A 25,241-nucleotide genomic window follows, 5' to 3' on the forward strand; every position below is an offset into this window, starting at 1 on the left:
TTCCAGCCACTCTGGCCCAAGCCTGTAGCCTTGTGTGGGGCTGTTGTGACCCACGTACAGAACTGGCACTTCTCCTGGTTGAACTTCATACAACTGGACTCACTTGAAAGGTCCAACCTGTCCAGATTCTTCTGTAGAGCCTTCCTGCCCTCAAGGACATCAGCACTGCCACCCAACTTGATGTTGTACAAAAAATCACTGTGGGTGCACTCAATCCCCGTGTCTGGATTGTTGATAAAGTTCTGAAACAGGACTGGCCCCAGCACTGAGCCCTGGGGAACACCACTCCTTATGGGCTGTCACCTGGATGTCACTCCATTTACTCCCCCTCTTGGGGCTTGGCTGTCCAGCCAGCTCTAATCCAGCATGGAGAACACCCACCGAAGCCATGAGCAGCCAGTTTCTCCAGGAGAATGCAGTGGGAGGTGGAGCCAAAAGGCTTTCCTAAGGTCCAGGTAGACAGCATGCACAGCCTTTCCCTCATCTACTGGGCAGGTCACCTTGTCCCAGCAGGAGATCAGGTTCATCAGGCAGGACCTGCCTTTCATAAACCCATGCAGGCTGGTCCTGACCTCCTGGTTTTCCTGCGGCTCCTGTGCGATGGCGCTCAGGATGATCAGCTCCACAACCTTCCCTGGCACTAAGATCAGGTTGACAGGCCTGTAGTTATCCCGATCCTCCCTCCTACCCTTCCTGTAGGTGGGCACCACTTGACTAACATTCAGCCTTCTTGGGCCTCCCCAGTTAGCCAGCACTGTTGAAAGTCATCACTTTCATCGTGGTTAGGCAATAGAGAAACAGACCAATGATTTTCAAAGTGTCCCTGCATCACGGGATGTCCATGGCCAAGGACACAATCAAAAGCACCTTGTCCTTTCTGGGTATGAGGTTCACCGGAACCACATGTCCTCTGGGGCTGCAGAGGCATCACTGGCAGCAATGCCTTCTCCTGCAGCACTGCACAGTCCAGCCCTGCATGTCTCTGGTCCCAGGGACAGCATGGATTGCTCTCCTTAGGGACATCTCATTTCACCTTCACAGTGACCTCTGCCCACCACCCCAGCATGTGCTGCAGCAAAATATCTTGCTGGCGTGTGACCTTGGACACTTGGTACCCATTGTTATTTTTGTTGTTACATGTCTGAGCTTGGCCCAGGTGACACAGGTGTGGTTCAGGGTAACTCTGCTCTGAAATAACCTAAATCAGGGAGAGGAAGGGCAAAAGTCTTATTTAAGCAGCGTGAGGAAGCCTTAGGATCAATAACCTCACATCTTCTTGGGGAATTTAGAGATCCTCTGTGTTGACATGGCAGGGGTTTGGGAGTGGTTTGGAGGTGTCTGTAGGGCTGGCAGAGGTGAGAAGAGACCAAGAGCTGACTCCATGGCCATAACAGCCACTTTCATTTGACTCCAAAAGGGACCAGCCCCTGCCCAAACCTGAGCCAATAAGCAATTCTAGTGGCACCTCTGTGATACCCTATGGCAGAAAGGACCAAACACAACGGGAGAGGAGTGAGAATTATGTGAGAGAACAACCCTATAGACATCAAGGGGAGTGAAGAAGGAGGGGAGCAGCGAGACAGAGGCTTGGTGGGATCCTGCAAGCCAGTGGTCAAGTAACCACCCACCGACAGTCACAGGGCAGCACAGTGACAATGCTCCTTTAGGTGTCTGCAGGTTCTTTGCATCGGCATTCTAGCACAGCTGCCAGATGGGCCAGCAGCTGTGATGCTCCCCTGGATCTGAAACCCTGCATCATTCGTGTCCACCTTGGTTCTAGGAGCAAAGAAACGGTGGAGTCTCATCTCCCAGGGGGAGTGAGGCAGGAGAGCAGCAGAGTGCAGGCCCCAGGTCACACACTGGCAGGCTGTGGCCTGTGCAGAAGGAGGGAACGCTCCTTCGGGTGCCCTGGAATTGCCCCACAAGCATAAACTCCATTTTCAATGTTGGACCTGTTGGAGGCTGCTGTCCTTGCCCAGCAGCTGTGCTGAGCTCTGCCACCTGCCCTGGCACTTGGTTCCCTCAGTGTCACAGCTCTGTCTGCAACAGGACGGGCTCCAGCTGCCTCTGCGTGGGCCCCTGGCTGAGGGCACTGCTGCACATCTGGGCTGAAGCCCCCCAGCTGTGGCACCAGCCCAGCTCTGCCTGGCCACAGGGCAACCTGGCACCAAGTGTCCCCGAGCCCGTGGGTGCAAAGGCTTTGCTTCAGAGCAGAGACGTGGCCTGGGCAAAGGAGAGCTGAGTCTTGAGCCCTCGGACTGTGCAATGAAGTGCTGCAATGGGCTCTGCAGGGCTTACTGAAGCACTGAGGACATCCTCCCCGCCCTGCCTGCAGAACCACCAGACACACACGTACACACACGCTCCTTTAGGAGTACTTGGATCCTTTGCTGCAGTCTTCCTGGTGTCCTGTCTAGGAATGGGTTAACAAAAGTTGATACTCATGCAGAAAACTTTTTCTAGTAAGGGAATTGCCAGTGCTGGAAATAAGTGTGTCCCCCCAGGTGAGGCAAGGCCCATGAGGGATTGCCTCATCCTGCTGCCCAGCAGGTTCCCCTGCAGCCCCAGGGACAGCTGGAGGGAGCCCCGAGGGGCAGAGGAGGGAGGCAGGGAGAGCTCAAAAGCAGCCCTTGGTGGGAGGCTGCTGAGAGCTCCCTGCTGGAGAAATCTGCAGAGCCCTTGAGCCGGTAAGTGTGTGGCTGCAGGGCAATGCCTCTGCAGTTGCTAGCCGGGTCTGCAGCAGCTGGGGCCCCCCCAGCCTGTGGGACCGTGTGGGAGCCTTTTGCTGTGGAGGAGGCCAGTGTGCTGCAGAGCAGGGCTTCCCTGCTGCAGCGTGGGAGGGCCAGGGCATGTGGGCTGCCTTGTGCCAGGGCCGGCTGCAGGGCTGTGAAGGTGGCTGTGCAGGCAGGGGTGCCCAGGGCTGTCCTTGCCAGCAGGGTCCCTGCAGCCGCGGGGGCTGTGTGCTGGGGCAGGGGCTCTGCCGCCTGCCAGGGGCAGCTCTCAGCCTGCCGGGGAGCTCCTGTGCTGCTGCGGACAAAAGGTGGCGTGGAGGGAGCGACCCCCAGCAGGACAAGGTCTCAGTGATTTTGTGTTGGTGCTGCATATATCAGAGCTGTTCACATCTCCAGGTCATTTCCAAGGGGACTTTCCATGAGCACGTTCAGGGCAGGGGTTCACTGCTTGGCTCTGTGCTTGCCTGAATCTCTGCTGCCACTTTTCCGTGGCTCCCTTGGTGCAATGGAAACTCAGCTGTGCAGGTCAGAGCAGGGGCTGAGATGCTGAAAGCATCACAGGGAGGTTGATGAGGAAGCTGAGCAAGTGCCTTCCCTCCCCAGCACGCTGCAGATGAAACCAGCATCAGCTCTCCTTTTCCCTCAGGCTTTGGGGGAGCTGTTTGTTCCTGCCTGCAGACAGAGAGCGGCTGCAGGGCAGAGCTGGGCACACAGGGGCTGAGCTGGGCTCTGTGAGCGCTGGCAGGGAAGAGCCCTGGGGCCAGAGAAAGAGCTGCTGGCAGGGACAGCTGCAGGCAGCAGAGCCCTGGGCAGGGAGGGGGGAGATGCTGAAGGGAACCCTGATGCAGGGCAGATAGGGGCACCTCCTGGCCATGGTCTGCCGTGCAGGTGCCTTCCCTGAGCAACACACCTCTGCTCTCCTCTCCCACCCAGCACAGCCTTTAGACCGTTGGTTTCATGTGTTTCAACACCCCCTGGTCCAGCAGAGCAGCAGAAGGGATGAAGTGCATCTCTCCTGCTGCCACGCTGCCATTTCTCGCTGAGCAGAGCCTGAGGGTGACTGTCCTGCACTGCTGCTGTGTGGGAGGTGGTGTGCCGGGCTGGGCAAGGGGAAGGAGTTCCCGAGTGTCCCTTTGTCTCTCTCCTGGCCTTGCTCAGATGCTATTGGCATTGCAGACAGGCTCTCTGGCAATAGGGGGTTCAGCTGCAGGCTCAGGCGCAGACCTTGTGGGTCCTCCTGTGCAGACATGTCCTCTAGCATGGAGGTGTCCCAGCTTTCCCCTAACCAGTGATGCTGTGGGCAATGCAGTCTGTGAGGCTGGGGGAGGAGCTGAGTCTCCTTTAAGAAGTTCACATGGTCAGGACCCTTAAACATCATTCTGGGGTGTCCACCCAAGGTCTGTGCTGCTTCCAGGGCACAGAGTGAGCCCTGGGTGTCCTTGGATAGCAGTGTGGTGCTGAGCCTTCGGTAAGGGATGAGGCATTTTGTTCTCTGCAGTGGATCCCTCTGCTCTCAGCGGTGCCTGGCTGCTTGTCAGGGTAACATGGCAGTGTGATCACTCTCCATCTAAGAAAGGAGCAATTGCCGGGCAGCTGGGAAGGAGAGGGATGGAGAGAGCAGAGTGCCTGCCTCTGCCCTCAGGCACAGACAGTCCCCTTGCCTCTCAGCACTCACTCTGCTCTCCCTGAGCACAGCACAAAGCCCTCCTGACCTGACTCTGGCCATGGCCGTTGCTCAGCACGGGCAGAGCCGATGCTGACAGGCCCTTCTGCGCTGGGAGCAGTTTGGGCTGAGCCAGGGCAAGGCCAGGACTGGCCCCTGCCCCCAGGGTTCCCATGAAGCCCCTGCTGCAGAGCAGGGCTCACTGCTGGGCAGCCAGCGGGCACAGCCCCTGCTCCTCACAGCACACTCGGCCAGCACTCAGCACAGCTCCAGCCACGGCTCGGAAGGGAGCTCTCCTCGGAACGGCAGAGGCGGGGACAGGGGGCAGCAGGAAAGGGTCTAGAAGAAACAGCTTTCAGTTGGCTCACAGAAGTATCCTCTGACTTGCTATCTTTCCTCCTTGAGCAGGTCCCCATGCTCAGAGGCAGCAGATGTCCAACAGCAGCTCCATCACCCAGTTCCTCCTCCTGGCATTGGCAGACACGCGGGAGCTGCAGCTCTTGCACTTCTGGCTCTCCCTGGGCATCTACCTGGCTGCCCTCATGGCCAACGGACTCATCATCACCACCGTAGTCTGTGACCAGCACCTGCACACCCCCATGTACTTCTTCCTCCTCAACCTCTCCCTCCTCGACCTGGGCTCCATCTCCACTATTGTCCCCAAAGCCATGGCCAGCTCCCTCTGGGACACCAGGGACATCTCCTACTCAGGATGTGCTGCACAGCTCTTCCTGATTGTCTTTTTCCTTTCAGCAGAGTGTTCTCTCCTCACCGTCATGGCCTATGACCGCTTTGTGGCCATCTGCCAGCCCCTGCGCTACGGGACCCTGCTGGGCAGCAGAGCTTGTGTCCACATGGCAGCAGCTGCCTGGGCCAGTGGGTTTCTCTATGCTGCGCTGCACACGGCCAATACACTGTCACTGCCGCTCTGCCAAGGCAATGCCCTGGGACAGGTCTTCTGTGAAATCCCACAGATCCTCAAGCTCTCCTGCTCACACACCTACCTCAGGGAAGTGGGGCTAATTGTGGCTGGTGCCACTTTATTCTTTGGGTGTTTTGTTTTCATTGTTCTGTCTTACATGCAGATCTTCAGGGCTGTGCTGAGGATCCCCTCTGAGCAGGGACGGCACAAAGCCTTTTCCACGTGCCTCCCTCACCTGGCCGTGGTCTCCCTCTTTGTCAGCACTGGCACATTTGCCCACCTGAAGCCCCCCTCCATCTCCTCCCCATCGCTGGACCTGGTGGTGGCAGTTCTGTACTCGGTGGTGCCTCCAGCACTGAACCCCCTCATCTACAGCATGAGGAACCAGGAGCTCAAGGACACATTGAAGAAGCTGATGCATTCATGTCTCTCTCAGAAGCAATAAGCTGCCTGTGTCTCTACACAAGGCTTTTCCATTTGTTATCAGTATGCCTCTGTGGTTTGGACATTTCATCTGTGACAATCTCTTCTGTCCCACAATGTTTACAGCCTCTCCTCTTCCCCAAAGCATGATGCCAGCCTGCCTGACCATGAAACCTTTTAATTGTATGTCTGGGAGGTACAACGGTACAGTTTGGATTTCATCTCTCATCTCTGTAATAAAATGGATTTCGTCAGTTCAGATACCTGGACGTTGGGCTCGTCTTCCAAAGCCTCTTTGCCACAGATGGTCTCTCCGCTGAGCCTGTTCTCAGACAGCTCCAGCTCCATCAGGTGCTCATGGCCTTTTTTAGAGAAATATGGAAACAGGCCATTGATTGAGATCCCACCCACTGGCCTGGCACCTTGCTCCCATGTTTAGCCCTGAAGAATTTCTCAAAAAGCCATCTCTCTCAGCCTTTCCTTGCCCATAATGTGCTCCAGGCCCCAACCAGTCTTCTGGCCTCTGCAGGACTTGCTCCAATCTCTCAGGGTCTCTTGTGTGCTGGGGAGCTCCAAGGTGGACACATTAAATATGCTCATGGGTCAAGATAAAGACAGAGAGAATACCTCCCAATCTCTAATTCAGTTTAAAAATACGTTCCAATAATGAGTATGATCAAAATACTAAGGACTATTCCCCCATCCTGCTAAATTTTTGCCAGGCTCAAATTGCTGCTTCATTCTCAATTCTTCAGCTCATTCTGGTCCCAAGAGTCTTATGGGAGGTAGGAAATGGAGGGTGACAGTACATAACATTTGCCTCTGCCATTCCTTCTGCTTTACACTTTTCCCCTTCTCAGCATGGGTCCTGTCCAGGGGATGCCAAAGAATTTCTTGTCAAGGCATGGTTCTGTCCATTTCATTCGGTCAATTTTTTCTTCTTGACACTCACAGAACAGTTGAGCTTGGACAGGACCTATGGAGATGATCTAGCCTAACCCTCCAATTGAGGCAGGGTCAGCTAGACCAGCTCGCTCAGCAACTTTTCTAGGTAGGCTTGCAGTATCATGGATGCATAGAAAAATCTAGGTTGGAAAAGATAGACCCACAGGCTTTCCCTCATCCACTGGCAGGTCATCTTGTCATAGAAGGAGATCAGGTTTGTCAGGTAGGACCTGCCTTTCATAATCCCACACTTGCTGGGCCTCATCCCCAGTTGTGCTGCACGTGCCATATGGTGGCAATCACATGATCTGCTCCATAACTTCCCTGGCACCAAGGTCAGGCTGGTAGGCATCTAGTTCTCCAGAAGTTCCTTCCTGCCTGTCTTGTAGGTGGGCACCACATTGGGTAAACCTCAGTCTTCTGGGACCTCCCCAGTTAGCCCAGATTGCTGGTAGATAAGGGAGACCAGCTTGGCCAGCACCTCCGCTAGCTCCCTCAGAACCCCCGGGTGGATTCCCTCCAGCCCCAGAGATTTGTGCACAACCATGTGGAGCAGCAGATACATACCCATTTCCTCCTGGATTGTGGGACATCATTCTGCCCTTCCTCATCCCTCGTTTCCAGCTCCGGGGGCTGAGTCCCTAGGGGGAAGCTGGTCTTATTATTAAAGACTGAGGCAACAAAAGCATGAAGCACCTCAGCCTTTTCCCCACCCTTTGTGGCAATGCTCTTTGCCAAATCCAATCAAGGATGAAGATTCTCCTGGGCCCTCCCTTGGTTTCTATGTATTTGCAAAAACATTTTTTTGTGATCTTTTAGGTCAGTGGCCAGCCTGAGTTCTCACTGGGCTCTTGCCTCTCTAATCGTCACTCCACACAACCTCGCAACATCCTTCTAGTCATCCAGACTTGCCTGCCCGTTCTTCCAAAGGTGCTAAACTCTCCCTCTTCTCCTGAGCTCCAGCCAAAGCTCTCCCCTCAGCCAGGCCGGTCTCCTTCCCTGCCAGCTTGTGTATCGGCACATGTGCACAACCTGCTCCTGTGCCTACAACTCTATCTTCTTGAAGAATGTCCAGCCTTCTGGACCCCTTGGCCCTTCAGAACTGTCCTCAAACTGGGTCTGCCAACCAGGCTCTTAAACAGCTTGAAATTGGCCCTTTAGAAGAGCCAGGTAGCGGTCCTGCTGACCACCATCCTTACTTCTCTGAGACTTGAAAACTCTCTCATCTCATCACCGCTATGCCCAGGATGTTCTTACAACGATCACCCACCAGTCCTTCCCTGTCTGGAAGCAGCAAGTCCAGTGGGACATCTCTCCTGCCTGGCTCACTGACCAGCTGTGTCAGGAAAGTCTCTTCCACACACTGCAGGAACCTCCTAGACTGTTTCCTCTCCTCCGTCTTGTGTTTCCAGTGAACGTCCTGTAGGCTGAAGTCCCCCATGAGAACAAGGGCTATTGATCCTGAGACCTCTCCCAGCTGCTTGTGGGTGGTAGGAATTAGTTGTGGTTGTGGTTTGCCCCTGGCCAGCACCCAAACGTTCAGAATCTGTTGCTCACTGACCCTTCCATGCCCAGCGTGATGGAGGAGAGGATCAGAGGAAAACTCACAGGTCAGGACAAAGACAGTTCAATAGGAGAAGCAAAAGCTTTGTGTGTGCAAGGAGCAACATGAGCAATTCGCTCACTCCTTGCCATGGGCAGCAGGGGTTCAGCCATCCCCATAAGAGCTGCTCTTCAGCACATCTGTCAGTGACACGGGAGGACAAATGCCACGACCACAAACGTTCTCTTTTCATCCTCCTTTCCCCGAGCTGTTATTGATGAGCACAACGTCCTGGGATAGGCAATATCCCTGTGGTCATGGGGGTCAGCTGTCCCAGCTTCTTGCATCCCCCCAGTCTCCTTGTAGCGCAGGCAGAGTGTGAGAAAGAGAAGCCTTGGTGATTACTCTGCAGCGGTGGCCAAAACACTGGTGCGTGGTCAGCGCTGCCCTAGGAAGAGACGCAAAGCACAGCACCAGAAGGGCTGCTGTGAAGAACATGCACTCCATGCCAGCCCGAGGCAGGACAGAGTGACAGGTCATACAGTCAGGGTGAGGCATGAACAATGTCTTCTTGAAATGACCTGAGGAAACCTGTGGATCACAGAGCCTGGCTCTTCTGGGGGAATCCGTCTCCTTGGTGATCACTGCACAGGTAAGCAAGGATGCCAGGAGCCCAGGGGCTTGTGGGCAAGTTCCCCATGACCAACAGACCACCCAGTCTGATGCTCGTCTACACCTGGGGCTCCCCAGAGAGGAAGAGCTGCTTAGGCCTGTAAAGACCAGTGCCACCTTGGTTGTAGTGACTATGAAATTGTACTCTCCCTGATGCCCAGGCATGTGGGTAAGGAGAGCAGCACAGCCCTGGGGCAGGAGGGAAGGAGGACCTGGCCTGCTGAGGGCCCTGGCAGGTGATGTCCCATGGACCCTGAGGGTATCCCTAGGCCTTCCTGGCCCTGACCAGCTTAACTGGTGGCTCCACCCAAAGCTTTGTCCGTGGCTCCAGGAGGTCATTGAAGCCAGGCAGGAGTTTCAGCCACAGCATGATCTATGCTGTAGGTGTGTGGGTGTCTAGGCACAACCGTAGACAAAGTCTTGCCTGTCCATGGACCTTGTTGAATCAAAATTTTCAGGCTCACATCCCAGCTTGATTCTTGATGGCGTGGCCAATGAAAGGACTTTATGGCCCTCCAAGTCCTAGGGCCTTTCTTCTTCCTTTCTTCCCATCCCTTCATCACTTGATGGGAAGACGGGAAGGAGGAGCAGGTCAGGCTTCTGGGTGTCAGAGACTGAAAGGGGGGAGCAAAACTGTTACCTTCAGATCTTTCCCAGAGGCCTTAAATCTTCCTAAGAACTGGAAGGCACTGCCGTTCCTCCTCCATCACCCCTTTTAGCAAAGAAGATCATACTGTTACCGAAAACTTGGAATGAAGAACTTATCAACACCAATGTGATGTAGATAAGCAGACACTTCTTTATTGACGGCCGGGTGTGAGAGTGAGTCCTCTCATGATCAACACACACCAAGCTTCAAAATCATACGCCATATATAGAACTTATTCATGCATATTCATTAAATATTCGTGCATAATCATAATGTTTCCTGGAAATCACTAACATACCCTCCTCCCAAATCTGATTCTGCGCAGCAAAGGTTAGAAAAGTCTAGGAATGGGTCTGGGGTACGTTTGGGTAGGTGATATATGAGTCGGTGGTCGCGATCTCCCCCTGCGGGAATTACCTTTTACTAAAGTTCACGGTTTCTTGGAAGGTTACTATAAGTTGTTCCAGTATGTCCCAGTCCCATTAATTCGACATTCTGATGTTTCAATGCATTCTCCCAGTCTACCTGTAAATACTGTATCCAATTATCTTCAATCATCTTGAATCTTAAGTCTATTGTCTAAGTTTTAATCATTTCTACTAGGTGATGCTGACCTATTCTTTTGGCCTTGGTGCAGGGCTGTGTAGAGGTTTTCATAGAGGCTTTTGTTGTGCGACTACTAGCTTCATTAAAATATATTCCTTATTCCTCTATATTTCTATTAAAATTATTCTATAAAATAAAATAAAGTTAATTAATTCTAACTGATTAGCAGATCTGTAAAAGTTATGTGGTTTGGGAGACCATGTGAGTATTCCTTCTCTCTGGTGAGAGAGCAGAGCATAAGAAAAGGCTTCCTGGCTGCATTCCCTGCTGGAAGGGTATTTTCTGAGATGGTAAACCTTTCCTGGGCAGGGGAAAACAGCAGGAGAGAGGAAAAAATGTCACCAAGTTTCAACTAGGAAAGCAGAGACTGGAGCTCAGCAGGAAGAACTGTCACTGCAGGGGTCCTGCTGCGGTGCGAGGGCTCAGCCAGAGGGAGCCTGGATCAGCCCATGGTTTGTGTTTCAAGGAACAGCCGGTGAGAGTGGAGGTACCTCAGCGAAGGTATGGCAATGTTGGGGTGAGAGCAAGGCAGGGCAGCGAGATGGTGCCTACAGCCTGCAGGGCAACAGGGGCAGGGCTCCAAGCATGCAGGACAGCCTATGGTGGGGATGGCAGAGGGCACGGGAAAGACTGGAAGGCACCAGTAGAACCCAGGTCTGTGTCCCCTTGGCTGTGGCAGCTGTCTCTGCCTCTGAGGGCCATGACAAGACATGATGTCCTCACAGCATGGGGTCATCGTTGCCTCCTTGCGGCCCCGTGGGGAAGCTGGAAGTTGCTGTGCCATTGCTGTCCTTCACTGGGCATTGGATGCCCACCTTCCATGGTCCCCAGGAAGAGCCCTGAGCCCTGTGTGAGGGACAGCACCGACCTCCCCACAGGCTGCAGGTCACGGCTTGGCCTTTCTGCTTCATCAAGCAAGCCAAGGCTTTGCTCAGCAGCAGAGCTGCTTGCACAGCGCCTTTGCCTTCCTGCCCTCACAGCCTCCAAGGATGGGCTCTAACAAGGCCATGGGGAGGCTTTCTCAGCCATGGCCCTCAGCGGGGCCCATTAACGCTTCCAGGGGCTGTGGGCTTTGCTCCTGACTTGGTGTTCTTGAGAGGTTTCTTCAGTCTCCTCTGAACACCTGAAGTCCACAGCACCACAGACACCCTGGGCTCATGACGAGGCAGAACGCCCTGACAAGCCCAGTCTCCTCCATCAGGGCCATCTGGTCTTCAAGTTTGGCTCCTACACTTCATGAGATAAGTTTCAGCAGTACAGTGAAAGAAGAAGGCAGGCAATGAGCACTTTGATGAAGACAGAACACTTGTCCAATTACTATTAATGCAGAGTGTCCCCTGAGGAGCTGTGGCCAGGTGGAAAAGCAGTCCTCGGAGCTAAACACTGTGTGGGTAGCCTTGCTCCTTACCTCTCCAGCGCTGTGATATCTTTCCTCAGCCCCATGGCACTTACATCACTTGACATCAGACTTCTCTAACCAACTCTGCAGATGAACATTGCAGGGTCTTTGCAGCAATTACTACCTGCTTCCCATAGAGACCTGGGGGCAAATAGCAATAGAACGTGTTTGTTGGTTGTTTTTTTTTTTTTTTAAACTAGGGGAAAAATAATACTATCTAATAAATAATAAATTAGACTTCTCATCTGATTTATGGTAAGTTCAAGCAGATCCACATGAGGTCTATCATCACCACTGCTGAAGTGTTGCCTATAGGGAGTATTAGGGAGATTACTGAAAGGCATCAAACTTTAACTCCATGAAGCTCAAAGCAGAAACTAGGTAGGTGAGAGGGACAGGTATGACCAAAGAGTAAGAGGAGGAAGGTATGTGAAAGTTAACTTCTTAATCCATAGAGGTAAGTCAGAAATCCATATGAGGTGTTGACCTTCTGGATCTCATGCAAAACATGATGTCATTTCCAAATCTCTTGGAAGTCAGTAGAAATTCTTCCACATTCATCTACATGCTCACAAATGGTATTAACAATAGTAGAGACTCCACCTTGAGATACCAACTTTATAACTAGTGCCATTCTGTTTTGCACAGCTATAGGAGCTGTTTCTGAAAGGTCTTCCTGCAAAACTTTTATGGCACCTGCAGTGTCCTTGGTCATCTCTTCCACTCCTGTGGATCTCTTTATCACTGCTGTTGCAGAATGGCTGTGTGATCACGGCCATGACTCCCTTAAAGATCTTTGTGAAACAAAGTTAGCGTAAGTTAGCTGAAGCAGGCCTTGCAGCTGTGCTGAGGCATGCTGATAAGGAAGCTGAGAAAGGCACTGACCTTGTGCCTAATGTTGTAAATAACTTTGAGGAATTCGCGTAGACAAGAGAGAAAAAAATATATGTAGCTAGCTATCCGCAGAAACCGCAAGTAGGAGGACGTATGAAAATGTAACCCTTTAGAGCTTAGCCAATCAGCAGATGACTTGTAGGCATAATTAACTGGAACTGTATATAAGACATAATCGCGCCGTAATAAATCGAAGCTTGCTTTATCACTCACACTGAGTCGGCTGCTTGCTTTCCCTCGCTCGTCGCAAGCGTGATCACACAGCCATTCTGCAACAACTGCCTTCCCCAATTCAGCAGCCCCTCGCCAAGGAATAAACCACCCAGCAGAAGAGTGAAACCCAGTGGGTCTCTCTGTAAAGGGTGGTTGATTCCGCCTGTATCTCCGCAGGTAAGTTGTTCACCACCGACTGTTGTCCAGTGTCTCAGTCAGTCATATCAGGAAAAATCCCTCCCCGTGTACATCTACCCAACCATCTTGGTGGTAACACTTTTTGTGCTACACTGGCACATATCCAGCAACACCCAGTGCCCAGTGGAACGTTCCAGTACCCACTGCTAGTTAGTTCTGACAGCTTCATGAATTGCATTGAGCAATCACAATGTGGGTAGGGCCCCACAAAGAGCAGAGTTCCATTTTGGTGTGTCTTGGCTTCATTTTAGTAACACACTTCGCACTGAGTGTGGATTCAGTATTGCCCAGGTCTGGAGGTCAGTCTCGTTCCAATGAGTGTATTTTGGTCTTAGCCACAAGTTACTCCCACTAGTCCCACATGGGATGGGGATACCAGCTACAGGCATTCCCGCATGAGGACATTCAGGGAAATGGGTACCTACCCAACAATCACTCTTCTTAAAAACATTCATCGATCCTTCCACCATTTTCAAATGAGTATTCCATGTCCATGACTCCTCCCGGTCCCACCCAAGCTGAGGATTTAGCATACCACATCACAGGCCAAATTCTATACATCTGTAAAACAGGTTTCAACATATATCTACAAAGGAGAGGCAAGTAGCAGACTCCAGCTTCCCTGTAGACAGCCCAGTCTTATCTGGGGTCGCATTTCAGTCATTCACTTATATGCTGTCTGGCAACAATGCAAGATCCTGAACCTAGAACTTCATGATTCTGGAGGTAGTTTCAAGCATAAAGGTTTTTTGTTGCTTGACAGTCCATTCTGGTGATGTGGCTGGTTAAACCCTGCTATGGCACGTCCATGGAGTGACTCCTTCAGGCCTGACAGCAGCGTAGGTGCTGAGCAAAATCTGGAAAGGTCCTTTCACTTCTCTTCAACGGTTCATCCATCCATGTTCTAAGATACACGCAATCTCTGGGTTGGTAGTGATGTACGGGCACGTCCAGGGACAGATCTGCGCTCACAGTGAGGTACCTCTGGAGAGAGGACAGGACCTTTCCTAGAGACTGAACATACTCTTTTAAGCCATGTTTCCCTTCTATTATTTTGGGATTCAGTCCCATTTCTGTCACCTGGCAAGGTTTACCATGAATCCTTTCCAAAGTCTCTCCTTCCGTTTATGCTGGATCCTGTATCTGTAGCAACGCTGAGGGAAAAGCATCTGACTGCTCTCTCCGAGGTTCTTGGCAAATTTTACTCATCTGTCCTTTCAGGCTTTGCTTCATTCTTTCTACTTTCCCGCTTGATTGAGGTCTCCATGGAGTGTGGAGATCCCATTTTACACCTTCTAGTTTAGCTAAAAGTTGAAGGGCTTCTACTACCAAGTGTGGACCCCAACACCCAAAGAAAGTCCTATGGGTACCCCAAATCTCAGTATTATCTCTGAACTTACACTTATGATACTTCTTATTGGTGCGGCAAGGGAAAGCTTCCAGCCAGCCTGAAAAAGCATCTCTCATGACTAAAAGATACTGATACCCAATTTGCTGCAGTAACTTGGAAAAAGTCTATTTGCCAGTAATCCCCTGGGCTTTGTCAGCCCTGGGAAAGGTCTTTGGGGGTACGTGAAGATACTTCTTCAGGCATAACTCATGCTTCTTCACTCTGCTTTTTTTTTTTTTCGCAGTCATGGTACATTTAGAAGTTGCCCTTTCAAGGCTTCTAACATCCTCTCAATTCCCCAGGGAGTTTCTTGGTGCTTCCTTTTAGCCAATTCACACATAATTCCCCCTGTAAATGTTAGTTGATGCGAAGGAGTCACCCATCATCCGTGATTTGGGTTGCCTTCAGTATATTAGCCAAGTGATTGTTTTCTGGTGGATCCTGTGGGCTCTTAGGTCCTAATTTCTGCCATTTCTCTGGCAGGACTAGCAGTATTTCACTTTCAGCTGCTTCTTTCCTTGCTTGATCTGCCACTTGCTGTCCTAAATGCACCGAACTATCTCCAAGGTGCTGCAGTTTGTGATGCATAATTGCCAGCACCCTGGGTCAGCTGGTCACCTGAAATGATTGTTGGGTCTTTGCCTCATAATTTGGCTGGGGATCCTTGAGAGGTTCAGAGTCCTCTTTCTTTCTTTCTTTCTTTCTTTCCAACAGCCCCATCGGCATGGTCTATTCCAAAGGCAAATTTCAAATATGTCCATTCATTAAAAAAGCCTTGTCTGTTGATAATAATGCCAGTGCCCTTAGTAAGGCTGTGAGTTCTGCCTCTTGGGCCCACGTGTCAGATGAGAGGACTTTGCTTTCTCTTCTCTCTCTGATAGTTACCACCACATATCCTGCTCTTTGGGTCCCATTTCGCAAAAAACTACTACCACCAACAAATAAGTCCCAGTCTGCATTTTCTGTTGGCGTGCCTTTTAATTCCACTCGGCTAGAATATACCTCTGCCATTGTCTTTAAACAACCATGAGTTACTTCTTCTTTGCCACTGAGATCATGTCATTTTTACCCAGGTGTCAGTTCCTGGGCCTCTTGCACCGGTAATACTGTAGCTGCCACCGTGCGCGGACAGGTTGGCCGTCCTTTACTGACACTGTCCAGCTGTTTGGAAAAGCTCCCCACGGCTCTGCTCCATGGTTCCGGTCTCTGGACCTACACTCCTAAGGCAACGTGTCACCTTTCATGCACAAGAGTTCCAATGGGTTTTCTAGGTTTGGGAGGCCTAGAGCTGGAGCACTCATTCCAGTCCGTTTCCATTCCGTAAATGCATCTCTGCACTCCTGAGTCCAGACAAGGGGGTTTCCGTTTCCTCCGACAGCTTCATATAAAAGCTTGGCAATGAGTCCCAAATTCATTATCCGTAAGTGACACCACCCGGCCATTCCCAGGGATGCTCTGAGCTCTTGTTTTCATTTGGCTTCTGGGATTTGACAAATGGCCCTCTTCCTCCAGCTCCAAGACTCTGCAGGCCCAGGGAAATTGTAAATCCCCAATTGGTTGCTTCTTCTGGGGTGGTCTCTGCCTTTTCCCAGGGTACTTTGTACCCTGCTAGCCCCCAAAGTTTAGGAGGTCCTTGATATAGAATCTTCTTTACTACTGGTTGCTAGCAGTATGTCACCTACCTATTGCAGCAAGGCGACATTTTCATACCTCTTTTGCCAGCTTTCCAACTCACTGGCTAATTGATTTCCAAAGACTGTAGGACTATTTTTAACTCCTTGCAGTCATACAGCCCTGCACAGCTGGGTTTCTCGACCAGTTTCAGGGCTTTCCCATTTAAAACCAACCGACTGGTGACTGGCAGCAGCCAGCACAAGGCAGAAGAAGGCATCTTCACATCTCATACAGTAAACCATTCCTCATTCTCCTTCAGGGTGGTCAGGAGGGCATACGGGTGTGCTACTGCCTCATGGACATCTTGCACAGCTGGATTTATAGCTCTTGAATCTTGCACCAGTTTATATTCTTCTGAATTTGGCTTCCTGGCTGGTAATACTGGAGTGTTATGTTCTGATTGGCATTCTCTTAGTAACCCAAAATCTGTGATCTGTTCAATTAATGACTCCAACCCTTTCCTGACTTGCAGTTTAACTGGGTACAGCTTTTGACTTGCTGGTCTGGCATTTGGCTTCAGCTGGATGATTACTGGTTCCCCTGCTTGGGGTTGCCCTGGTGTTCCTGAAGCCCGTACAAGAGGTATTGCAGCATTTGTAACTGCTTCTGGTATCTAATGGAGCTCGGCTTCCTTCTGCAACATAAGAACGTGGGCATCCAAATCTTTATTGTCAGGAATATGGTTCCGTTGAGGAAGCCCAGGTGGCACCTCAGGTAGCTTTGGTTTCTGTCAACCAGCAACTGAATCCCAGCCCTGCAGTGCGTCACGGTCTGACCCAAGTTCATCCAGCTGGTCCATGAACAGGAAGCCCATCACAGTGGGGGTTCCAATCACCTGGCTACTCCCACACTCCACTGGTACTTATTCCAACAATCCTTTGCTCAGCCCCGTGAAGATACCATCAAAGAACCAGTGCATGGTTCTCACAGTGTTCCTGGATCACAGCATACCCAAACTGAAGCACATTTTCAGCAGCACCATGTCCTCCTGGAGGTCAGCCTCCCCTCCCCCACAGGCCTTCAGGGGCCTCAGCAGCACTGCAGCTAGCCAAGCCTTCTTCTGCCAGGGCTGCAGAGCCCAGCACTGCTTTTCTGGCCTTGCAGAGGGCAGGGCTTCCTCTGCCGGTGCGCTTAGATTGCCACCGCCACCCACTCCAGCAGGTCTCTGGTCTCCAGCACAGCACGGGCATACGCTGGCTTGGGGGCGCTTGGTACCAGCTTTGCCCGAGAGAAGCCTGAGCGTGGCCCCAGCGCTATGGCTGAGGTGCTGCAGCCCAAAAGCGCACCGATGGCTTGGGCCTGGGGCACAGGCAGGAGGAGCTGGACTTCCACCTGCTGTCATCGTGCTGGATATGGATGGAGTAAATCATGCTATTGATGAACTAAATCCTGAGGGGTGGTGGGACAGGTCACAGTGGTGCGGCAGGGGAAGGTGTGGGCTTTTCACGAGGGACAGGCCAGGAAGCTGAGGAGGGGATGCCCTCCGTGTGCAGGCACTTGTTGCCCGTGCGGATCTCCTCTACGGGGTGTGCAGCAGGTTGGGTGAGCCCTTGCAGGAGAGTGTCAGCGAGAGGCCGGTTAGTGTGCCATCCTGGTGGGAGACACAGCGCCCGCACTCAGGGTACGGCAGTGGAGAAAGGCTTATCTAAGCAAGCCAAGGAAGTCTGCAAGTCCATGATCCCAGCTCTTACTGGGGACTTCATGACCCTGACACTTTCTGGAAGGGGAGCACAGCAGGATACACACCGTCCAGCTGGTGTCGGGGGTCTCTTGAGACAAATTCTTTGCACAGGTGTCAGGCCAACAAAGGTGACGCTCACCTGAATCTGGTCCTTGCCAAACAGGCAGTGCTGCTGAGGGAGTGAAAACCAGTGTCAGCCCTGGCTGTAGTGCTCATGAAATAGTGGGAGAAGACTTTAGCCTCTTCAGGGGACTTGTAGTGGTAGTCCCATGGGCAGCAGCACTCAAGGACAGCAGAGCTGTGTACGGCTGGTCATTCAGGAAAGCATTTCCCAAGCAGAACTGTCCATACCGAGAAGCAGGAAATCAAGCAGACATGCCAAGAGAGATCCTTGGCTAAAGAAGGAATTCCTCAAGTACCTCCAGAGAGAAAAGGAAGCATCCTGGAGGTAGATGTGTTATAAATTGAGACCACAACGGATCATAATCCAATTAAAATTTTATTAATTATAGCAAGTAGAATATGAGCAAAAACAGCGCTGGACGGCAGGGGAGTCTGCGCTCCACCAACTGCCGTACTGAGCAGTTCAAACAGTCCCTTTTTATACATCTTTACTTCCGTGTTCATGAGGTAGTGGAGTCATGCTTTTGTTGTTAGGGGGGTCGTTTTCTGCCTCCTGCTGGTCTTCCTCCTTTGTCTCATTACCCTGTTTCTGTCGGTTCCTGGACATCTGGTGGTTATCTTATCTTGCATCAGCGGTGTCTGGTTTAGTTTGTGTATTGCGGTTATCTTATCTTGCACCAGCGGTGTCTGGTTTAGTTTGTGTATTGCGGTTATCTTATCTTACACAAGCGGTGTCTGGTAGCTGTTTGCATAAGCGTTTTCATATCTTTTGTTGCCTAACCTTTACATTGAGCTTAACATAAATCTTAATAAACAATACCCTAGTCCATAGTTTCTCACAATCCCCCCTTTTTCTTTTTATCCTATTATTGTTTATTAGACGCTACTTTCATTCTCGGCACTGCAAGCAAACCTTTTTCCACAATCCCAACATTTATCGTAACACTCACAAGGTAATACGTCACAACTACAATAGGCATAATTGGGTAATACACATAATAATAACATACAAAACCAAAACTTAAAAATAACACTTTTTCTTAACACATTCCCTTTTTTTTTTTTACATGCGTCACTATCATGGCTAGACTATAGGGATTTCGCATGCGCGGTCTTTCCAGATTTTTCCAACACATTCTGTGGGGTTTTAAAATCGCGCATGCGCATGTTCAAAGGTATACACGGACCATTGGCGTGATCAACAATGGCTACTGCGTACCCAGATGAAGTCCCAAACCCCTTTCCCGAGCTTACCACTCCTGTAAGTCTGTTAATGGTAACATTTATGGCACTATGGCCAAATGACAGGTCCCTGTTTTCAATGTAAGGTTTTCTTACCACCAGACCACCACGTCACCTGCCAGGGAAGAAGGGTCTAGAGTGGACATTTCGCCCTCTGAACATTCTGTAAGGTGAGTGTTCTCAAAACGTTTAACCTATATGGTTCATTAGAAAGAAGATCAAAACTTTTTTCTTCCTGTTGCTGTTTAGGCAGAGGGTGCATTTTTCTGTTGTCTCATGTCAAGAACTTATGGCGGAGGTGGAAAAGTATAAAAGGCGTTACCATATCCTCATCTATGCGTTCCTGGCGGTTGTTTTTGCTGCTATTCTATTTTTTTTCTTACTCAGCCTACATTGTTATCTGAAATGTTAAGAGTCAATTGTTTCCAAATTCTTGTTGGCTATTAAAATGTTAATAAATTGTCATGCTACTCGCATTTGTTTAACGCCATCGGGTGAAACCATTATAATGTGTTGAATTAATCTTATAAAACATGGAACAGCACATGGCAAAAACAATAAGATGGCTAATCCACATAACAAATAAAATAGGATTTGTTTTACCCAGGGGCTCCCGAGAAGCCAGGAAAACAAGTCAATATTCGTCTTTCCAAGTTGGGACGGGAACATGGGCTAACTTCCCTATCTCTGATGTGATTTGTTTAACTACCTCACCATTGTCATCAATTTTCAAACAACAATTGGAAACATTTACTTTACCACAAACACCTCCTTCTTCGGCTAGCAGGTAATCGAGAACCATCCTGTGTTGATAAATTGCATTTCACGTCAAAAGCTTTAGCTGTTTGATTAGTAATAATTTCCAAGACAGCCTGTAGACGAATGATATGATTCAGATTGTAGATAGGTTCTCGAGCACCGTTAATAAGTTCATTAGGATTCCAAGTTGCAGGCCTATAATACTGTATGATACGTTGGGGTGTCCATTCATTTAATAAATATTGGTACCCCCCCAATTCTTGGGAGTCTGGAAAAATCAACTTGCCACTGTTGCCCTGGCTAATTTTCAAACACATTTCACATCGCTGAGTCACCTGTTTTATTACAGTATACAAGTTCTGCCCTATCAATTTCTGATTTAGACTTTTATATAAATTATCAGCTCCCCAATGCATCTTATTATGTTCTATTACGGCTGTGGTCCATATTAAATTGGGTGGTACCACTATACGACCATCCCTCAAATAAGTCCACTTATTTATTTTATCATTCATGTCCTGAATGACCTTTAAGTTTTCTTTAGAATAATTTGGCTCCTGATCTGTACTTACAGTTTGGATTTTACCATCTGGTATTAAGGATAATTCCTCCTTTCCTACCTCCTCTGCTACTTGTATGGCTTCATGGTCGGCCAGGCGGTTTCCAATTTCCAAATCAGTGCCTTAATGGGCCATCTTATGTTCTTCCTTCCTGGACGACCCTCTTATAACAGAGGGGGCCATTCCTCACATCAAGGTCTGGCATGGCATATGTTCCCACCGCTCAACGCCTACTGGGTTGCAGCCAGCAGCAGAGCTCAAGATCCTTCTTGGTGGCAAACACAGAGGCCAACCCAGTCTTGCCCTTGATTGTGGTAGGAGGCACCTGACCAACCTTATTCCTTGTACTTTGTTGTCAATGCAGAGTTTCATCTGCACATCCCATAACAAGTCACAGTCATGGTAAGACACAGATTTACATTAGTAGAACTACTACAGAGTGTATTTTATTTCAGTTTTTCTGCCAATATCCCCACAGCCTTGCTGACCAAGGGATATTGTTTTACCTGAACTAGGCAGGCCTCCCGTTTATCATTTCTACTGTAACAGGGAAAGCATTTTTCCCCTTACCTGGAATTTGCTTCCAGATATACCTGGTTAAAGATTTCTTTTACTTCAGGGAGGTCCTTTCTTCCACTTTTCTGTTGAATTAAAGATAAGCTCAACATTTACTTTAAAGGTTTCAGGATATTTTCCTGGTGGCCAGCAGCTCCCACAACTGTAACAAATTCTTTTCACTGAAGTTTAACACCAAATAAGTTGGTTTTGTATTCACCAACTTTTCTACATCACGATTACCTTAGTAAAAATCAACTCGAACCTTTATCCAGTCCTATTCACAACTAACTTTCAAACATCTAAATTTCCCCATCAGAGATTCACCTTTACTCTCCTCAGACCCCCTGCCTGGCCTAGAGGGGCCGTTACTGGTCCTGTTGTGCTGCAAATGCTGCAGCAATCGGGGTGACATTGTCAGGTCCTTCTGCTCAATCGTCAGCAACAGCAACCCCCTCCTCCCCACCATCAGGAGGATTCGGGGCAGGAGATGCTGTTCCTGCTCTGCAGGTTACACAAGCCTGCCTCTGCAGCAGCACTTCTATTTTAACTCTTTCTTACCCTGAATGCAAATCTGCTACTTGTTGCTTTAAGTCTGTGTTATTACATATCAGCCTTCGCAGGCAAATAGCAAACACCCTGCCATGCGTCCAGCGTGACTCAGCCGCACCTTCGGGGGGGTACGGGGGTTTGTACAAACTCACCCCAATACTTTAACACTTTCACAGGGTTTTTGTCTCTCCACCCCCCCCGGCTTCAGATCTTACATACATTAGCACAAGTTTTTTATCTTACAACGTGTTTCATTCTGGTTGCTGCACAGAAAGAACCACAACCTGAGCTCTCTCTATTTTTTTACACAAATATTTCAACAAGAACATCCTTTTAGTTTAGGTCTCAGGTTTTTGGTTTTTTGTTTGTTTGTTTTTTTTCTATCCTTTTCTAGAGCCATAATCAAAGATCAGGTGGTGTTAATCCCACACTCCTTCTGTCACACAAACATATCAGCACACATTACTTCATCCCATTTTCCTTCTCTCCGTACTGCAGCAAAGTATTATAATTTATAGTTCCATTACAAGGCAACTTTTCCCCACCTTCCAGCTTATAAAGTGGTCACCATTGATTGCAGTACTTTATCAATGTTTTCTTATTCACATTTCCACCAGCAGACCCTCCAATATCCCTCCAGTGACTCAAAACACACCCTAACGGATTTTTCTTTAAAATCCCACCACTCTGCTTTCCTCCCATTTTTCCCAGCTTACACTCACAGAACACACTTATCACTTACAGAATTACTACTTACAAAATGCAACACACAGGTATCTTTCTACAGCAACACCAAGAGCTCACTATTATTATCAAAAATATAGCCAAAATCACAGTAACAATTATTAAAGTCAAATTCCACATTCCATAAATCCGGTAACCAAAATAAGCAACACTGCAGCAAATAAGCTTTATAAGCAAACTTGCCAGATTCTAGATGGCAATTAAATGCCGATAAAACCCAAACAGAACCAGAAGTATACTTAGGGTGTCAGCCACAGAAGTATACCTGAGTTTTCCAGACCAGACGTATACTTGAGAAACTAGTTCCCAAGCATACCCAGATGTTACCCTGCGGAAATCAATTTTCCCGTCTTACGGGTAACCCCAGATTACTGGTAATACCAGAATACAGCAATAAAGAATACTATCACTTACAGGAGATGGGATTCTTGTCTGCCTCCGCAGTGATCCGATGAGTTGGGGAGTCCCTCTGGGAAAATCCCGGGGGTACCCAAGGGAGTCCACTTCCCAGCGGGTCCTACGGTCAGGCAGAGAGCCGTCCCATCTGGGGTGCCAGATTGTTTCAAAGAACGTCTTCAGAATTTCTTAGTGATTAAGCATTCTTTATTGTCGGCGCCGGGCGTACGGGGGATCTTTCCACCAATCGTACACACCCAGAGGGGCAGATTATCTTATATTTATATAATGAAACAATGAATATTCCATTAACGCCTATACATATTCATTACCTGAACCCGCCTACCCTCGCTTCGTATGCTAATTAGCTTATCAGTCTTTCACACTTGCGCACATTCTTCCAAAAATTGTGGGCCGGGGTCTTTAGAATGTGGGCAGTGGTCTATGGGAGGAAGGCTGTAGGTCTTCCTCATGGTGTACTTTTCACCTTTTGCTCATTTGCAGTGTTCTTATCAGTCTGAGGTAATTTATGCCCTTGCTGGCCATCTGCTTTTCTTGCTTAATTATTTCTTTTACCCTTATCTGTCCTCTCCTGTTGAAGTGTTCCGCTAAAGTTTTTCCCATGATTTTGCCACAAACTGAGTTTTGAGGAGCGCTTGCCCTAAAGGGTTGTCTGGATTTACCCCAGAGTACAGCTGAAGGGCTTTCCTCAGTCGTTCCAGCCACTCAGTGGGGCTCTCATCTTTCTTTTGCATTTCATTAAATGCTTTATTGATATTCTGGCCACGGGGTACTGCTTCTCTAATCCCCTGAATTACTATAGTTCTCAGGTCCTGCATATGAGTTCTATGCACCGGATCCTGATTATCCCAATTAGGTCTTTGGAGTGGCCATTTAATATCTGCTTGGGGTCCCTGGGTTTCCTCGGTAGTAAATAATTGACAAAGGATAGATTGCATCTTATCCCAAGTATAAAGGTTTGGTCCCAGAAATTGATTTAATCTTTCTGCCACTCCGAGTGGGTCCTCAATTAAGTTTCCCACCTCGGTCCTTTTAAAATCTCGTAGGCCAGCCGAATTTAGAGGCACAGAAATATATCCGATCACAGGTTGAGGTCCCCCCATGGGCATTTCTCTTAGGGGGTATATTTGAGCTGCCCCTTTTTGACTTCTAGTTACGCGTCTAGGAAGAGGGGGAGACCCTTGTTCCGACTCTGGTGGGGGAGTGGGCGCTCTGGGGACCTCTGGAGAGGCTGCGGGAGCAGGAGGAGGAGCGTAAGGAGGGGGGGTTAGAAGGGTTTCGTCTAACTCTTCCTACTTTTTCTTTTGTTTAGTTTTTATTTCATTCAGCGGGTAAAATCTAGCTCCCGGTCTTTCTAGCCACACTTCCGCATATTGACTCTCCTCCGGGTTAAGTTTTTTTTTTTTTATTATTATTATTATTATTATTAACCCAGAGGTTTAATTGCTGTCTTACCCAATCTTCTTCTGACCCATAGACTGGCTAAAAGACATTTTTAGAAATCTTCTTCCCTCCCCATATCTTAGTACAATATTCTATCATTTTCTGCTTATCTTTCCCTAGGGTTCCAGGGAAATATCTCCAATTGTCTAAGATATATGCCAGAGGGGTATTCTTAGGTACAGTGGGTACCCTTCCCATGGGATTCGAAGGCTTGCTGCCCTTCGCCCCCATCTATTGGAATATCCACAAACATACACTCACTCGCTCCCCTTGTTCCTGGCCCAGTCCCTCGCGGGAGATGGGAAACGCAGTACTTAAGAGTCCACACTCGCTTGGTTCAGTATATCGAACCTCTCACTCGTTATATTCCAGGAAACCCAATCCCGCCCGAACGGCAAACCCTGCGAACAAATTCGCAATATACTTACGCGTCCTGCGTCTTCGTCCGGACTCCCGTGCACAGAATTTTTATGGGATTTTACCGGTTTCTCCTTTGCGCATTATTCTAGAATTTAGGTTCGTCGGTAAGGTTGGAGTAAGCTGTTGGTCGCGGGGCCGCGAAATGTCGCGGGGCGCCTCCCCGGAGGACCAAAGCCCACTGTTCCTTATCCGAGTCACAGCACCAGAAATTGTTATAAATTGAGACCGCAATGGATCATAATCCAATTAAAATTTTCTTAATTATAGCAAGTAGAATATGAGCAAAACAGCGCTGGACGACAGGGGAGTCTGCGCTCTGCCAACTGCCGTCCTGAGCAGTTCAAACAGTCCCTTTTTATACATCTTTACTTCCGTGTTCATGAGGTAGTGGAGTCATGCTTCAGTTGTTGTTAGGGGGTCGTTTTCTGCCTCCTGGTGGTCTTCTTCCTTTGTCCCATAGTTGACCCCTCACTCATATGTCCTTATATGGGGTTGTTTGCCCTGGTGTCTGGTTTAGTTTGTGTATTGCGGTTATCTTATCTTACACAAGCAGTGTCTGGTAGCTGTTTGCATAAGCGTTTTCATATCTTTTGTTGCCTAAACTTTACATTGAGCTTAACATAAATCTTAATAAACAATACTCTAGTCCATAGTTTCTCACAGTATTATCTCTGAACTTACACTAATGACACTTCTTATTGGTGCGGCAAGGGAAAGCTTCCAGCCAGCCTGAAAAAGCATCTGTCATGACTAAAAGATACTGATACCCAATTTCTGCAGTAACTTGGGAAAAGTCTATTTGCCAGTAATCCCCTGGGCTTT

At 49.2% G+C, this 25,241-nt stretch overlaps 1 protein-coding gene and 1 long non-coding RNA gene across 2 annotated transcripts in view; one reads left to right on the forward strand and one right to left on the reverse strand.

The window, feature by feature from the left end:
* The window catches only part of LOC308057212, a 173,124-nt gene extending 150,012 nt beyond the window's left edge, over positions 1-23,112 (reverse strand). Inside the window, exon 1 of the long non-coding RNA XR_013925178.1 lies at positions 22,554-23,112. This is a non-coding gene — a long non-coding RNA (uncharacterized lncRNA). The remainder of the gene's footprint in view (positions 1-22,553) is intronic.
* Positions 4,785-9,004, forward strand: LOC308057225 (olfactory receptor 14C36-like). The gene has a single exon (XM_080411345.1). It carries the CDS (start codon positions 4,827-4,829, stop codon positions 5,760-5,762), a length of 936 nt encoding a protein of 311 aa, XP_080267471.1. The 5' UTR covers positions 4,785-4,826; the 3' UTR covers positions 5,763-9,004.
* Positions 23,113-25,241: the final 2,129 nt, after the last annotated feature.

This window comes from Falco punctatus, assembly GCF_963210335.1.
Source record: "Falco punctatus genome assembly, contig: scaffold_40, whole genome shotgun sequence".
NCBI lineage: Eukaryota > Metazoa > Chordata > Aves > Falconiformes > Falconidae > Falco > Falco punctatus.

Excerpts from the sequence above, each read along its gene's own strand:
- LOC308057225 (XM_080411345.1), top strand. The coding sequence starts at position 4,827 with ATGTCCAACAGCAGCTCCATCACCCAGTTCCTCCTCCTGGCATTGGCA.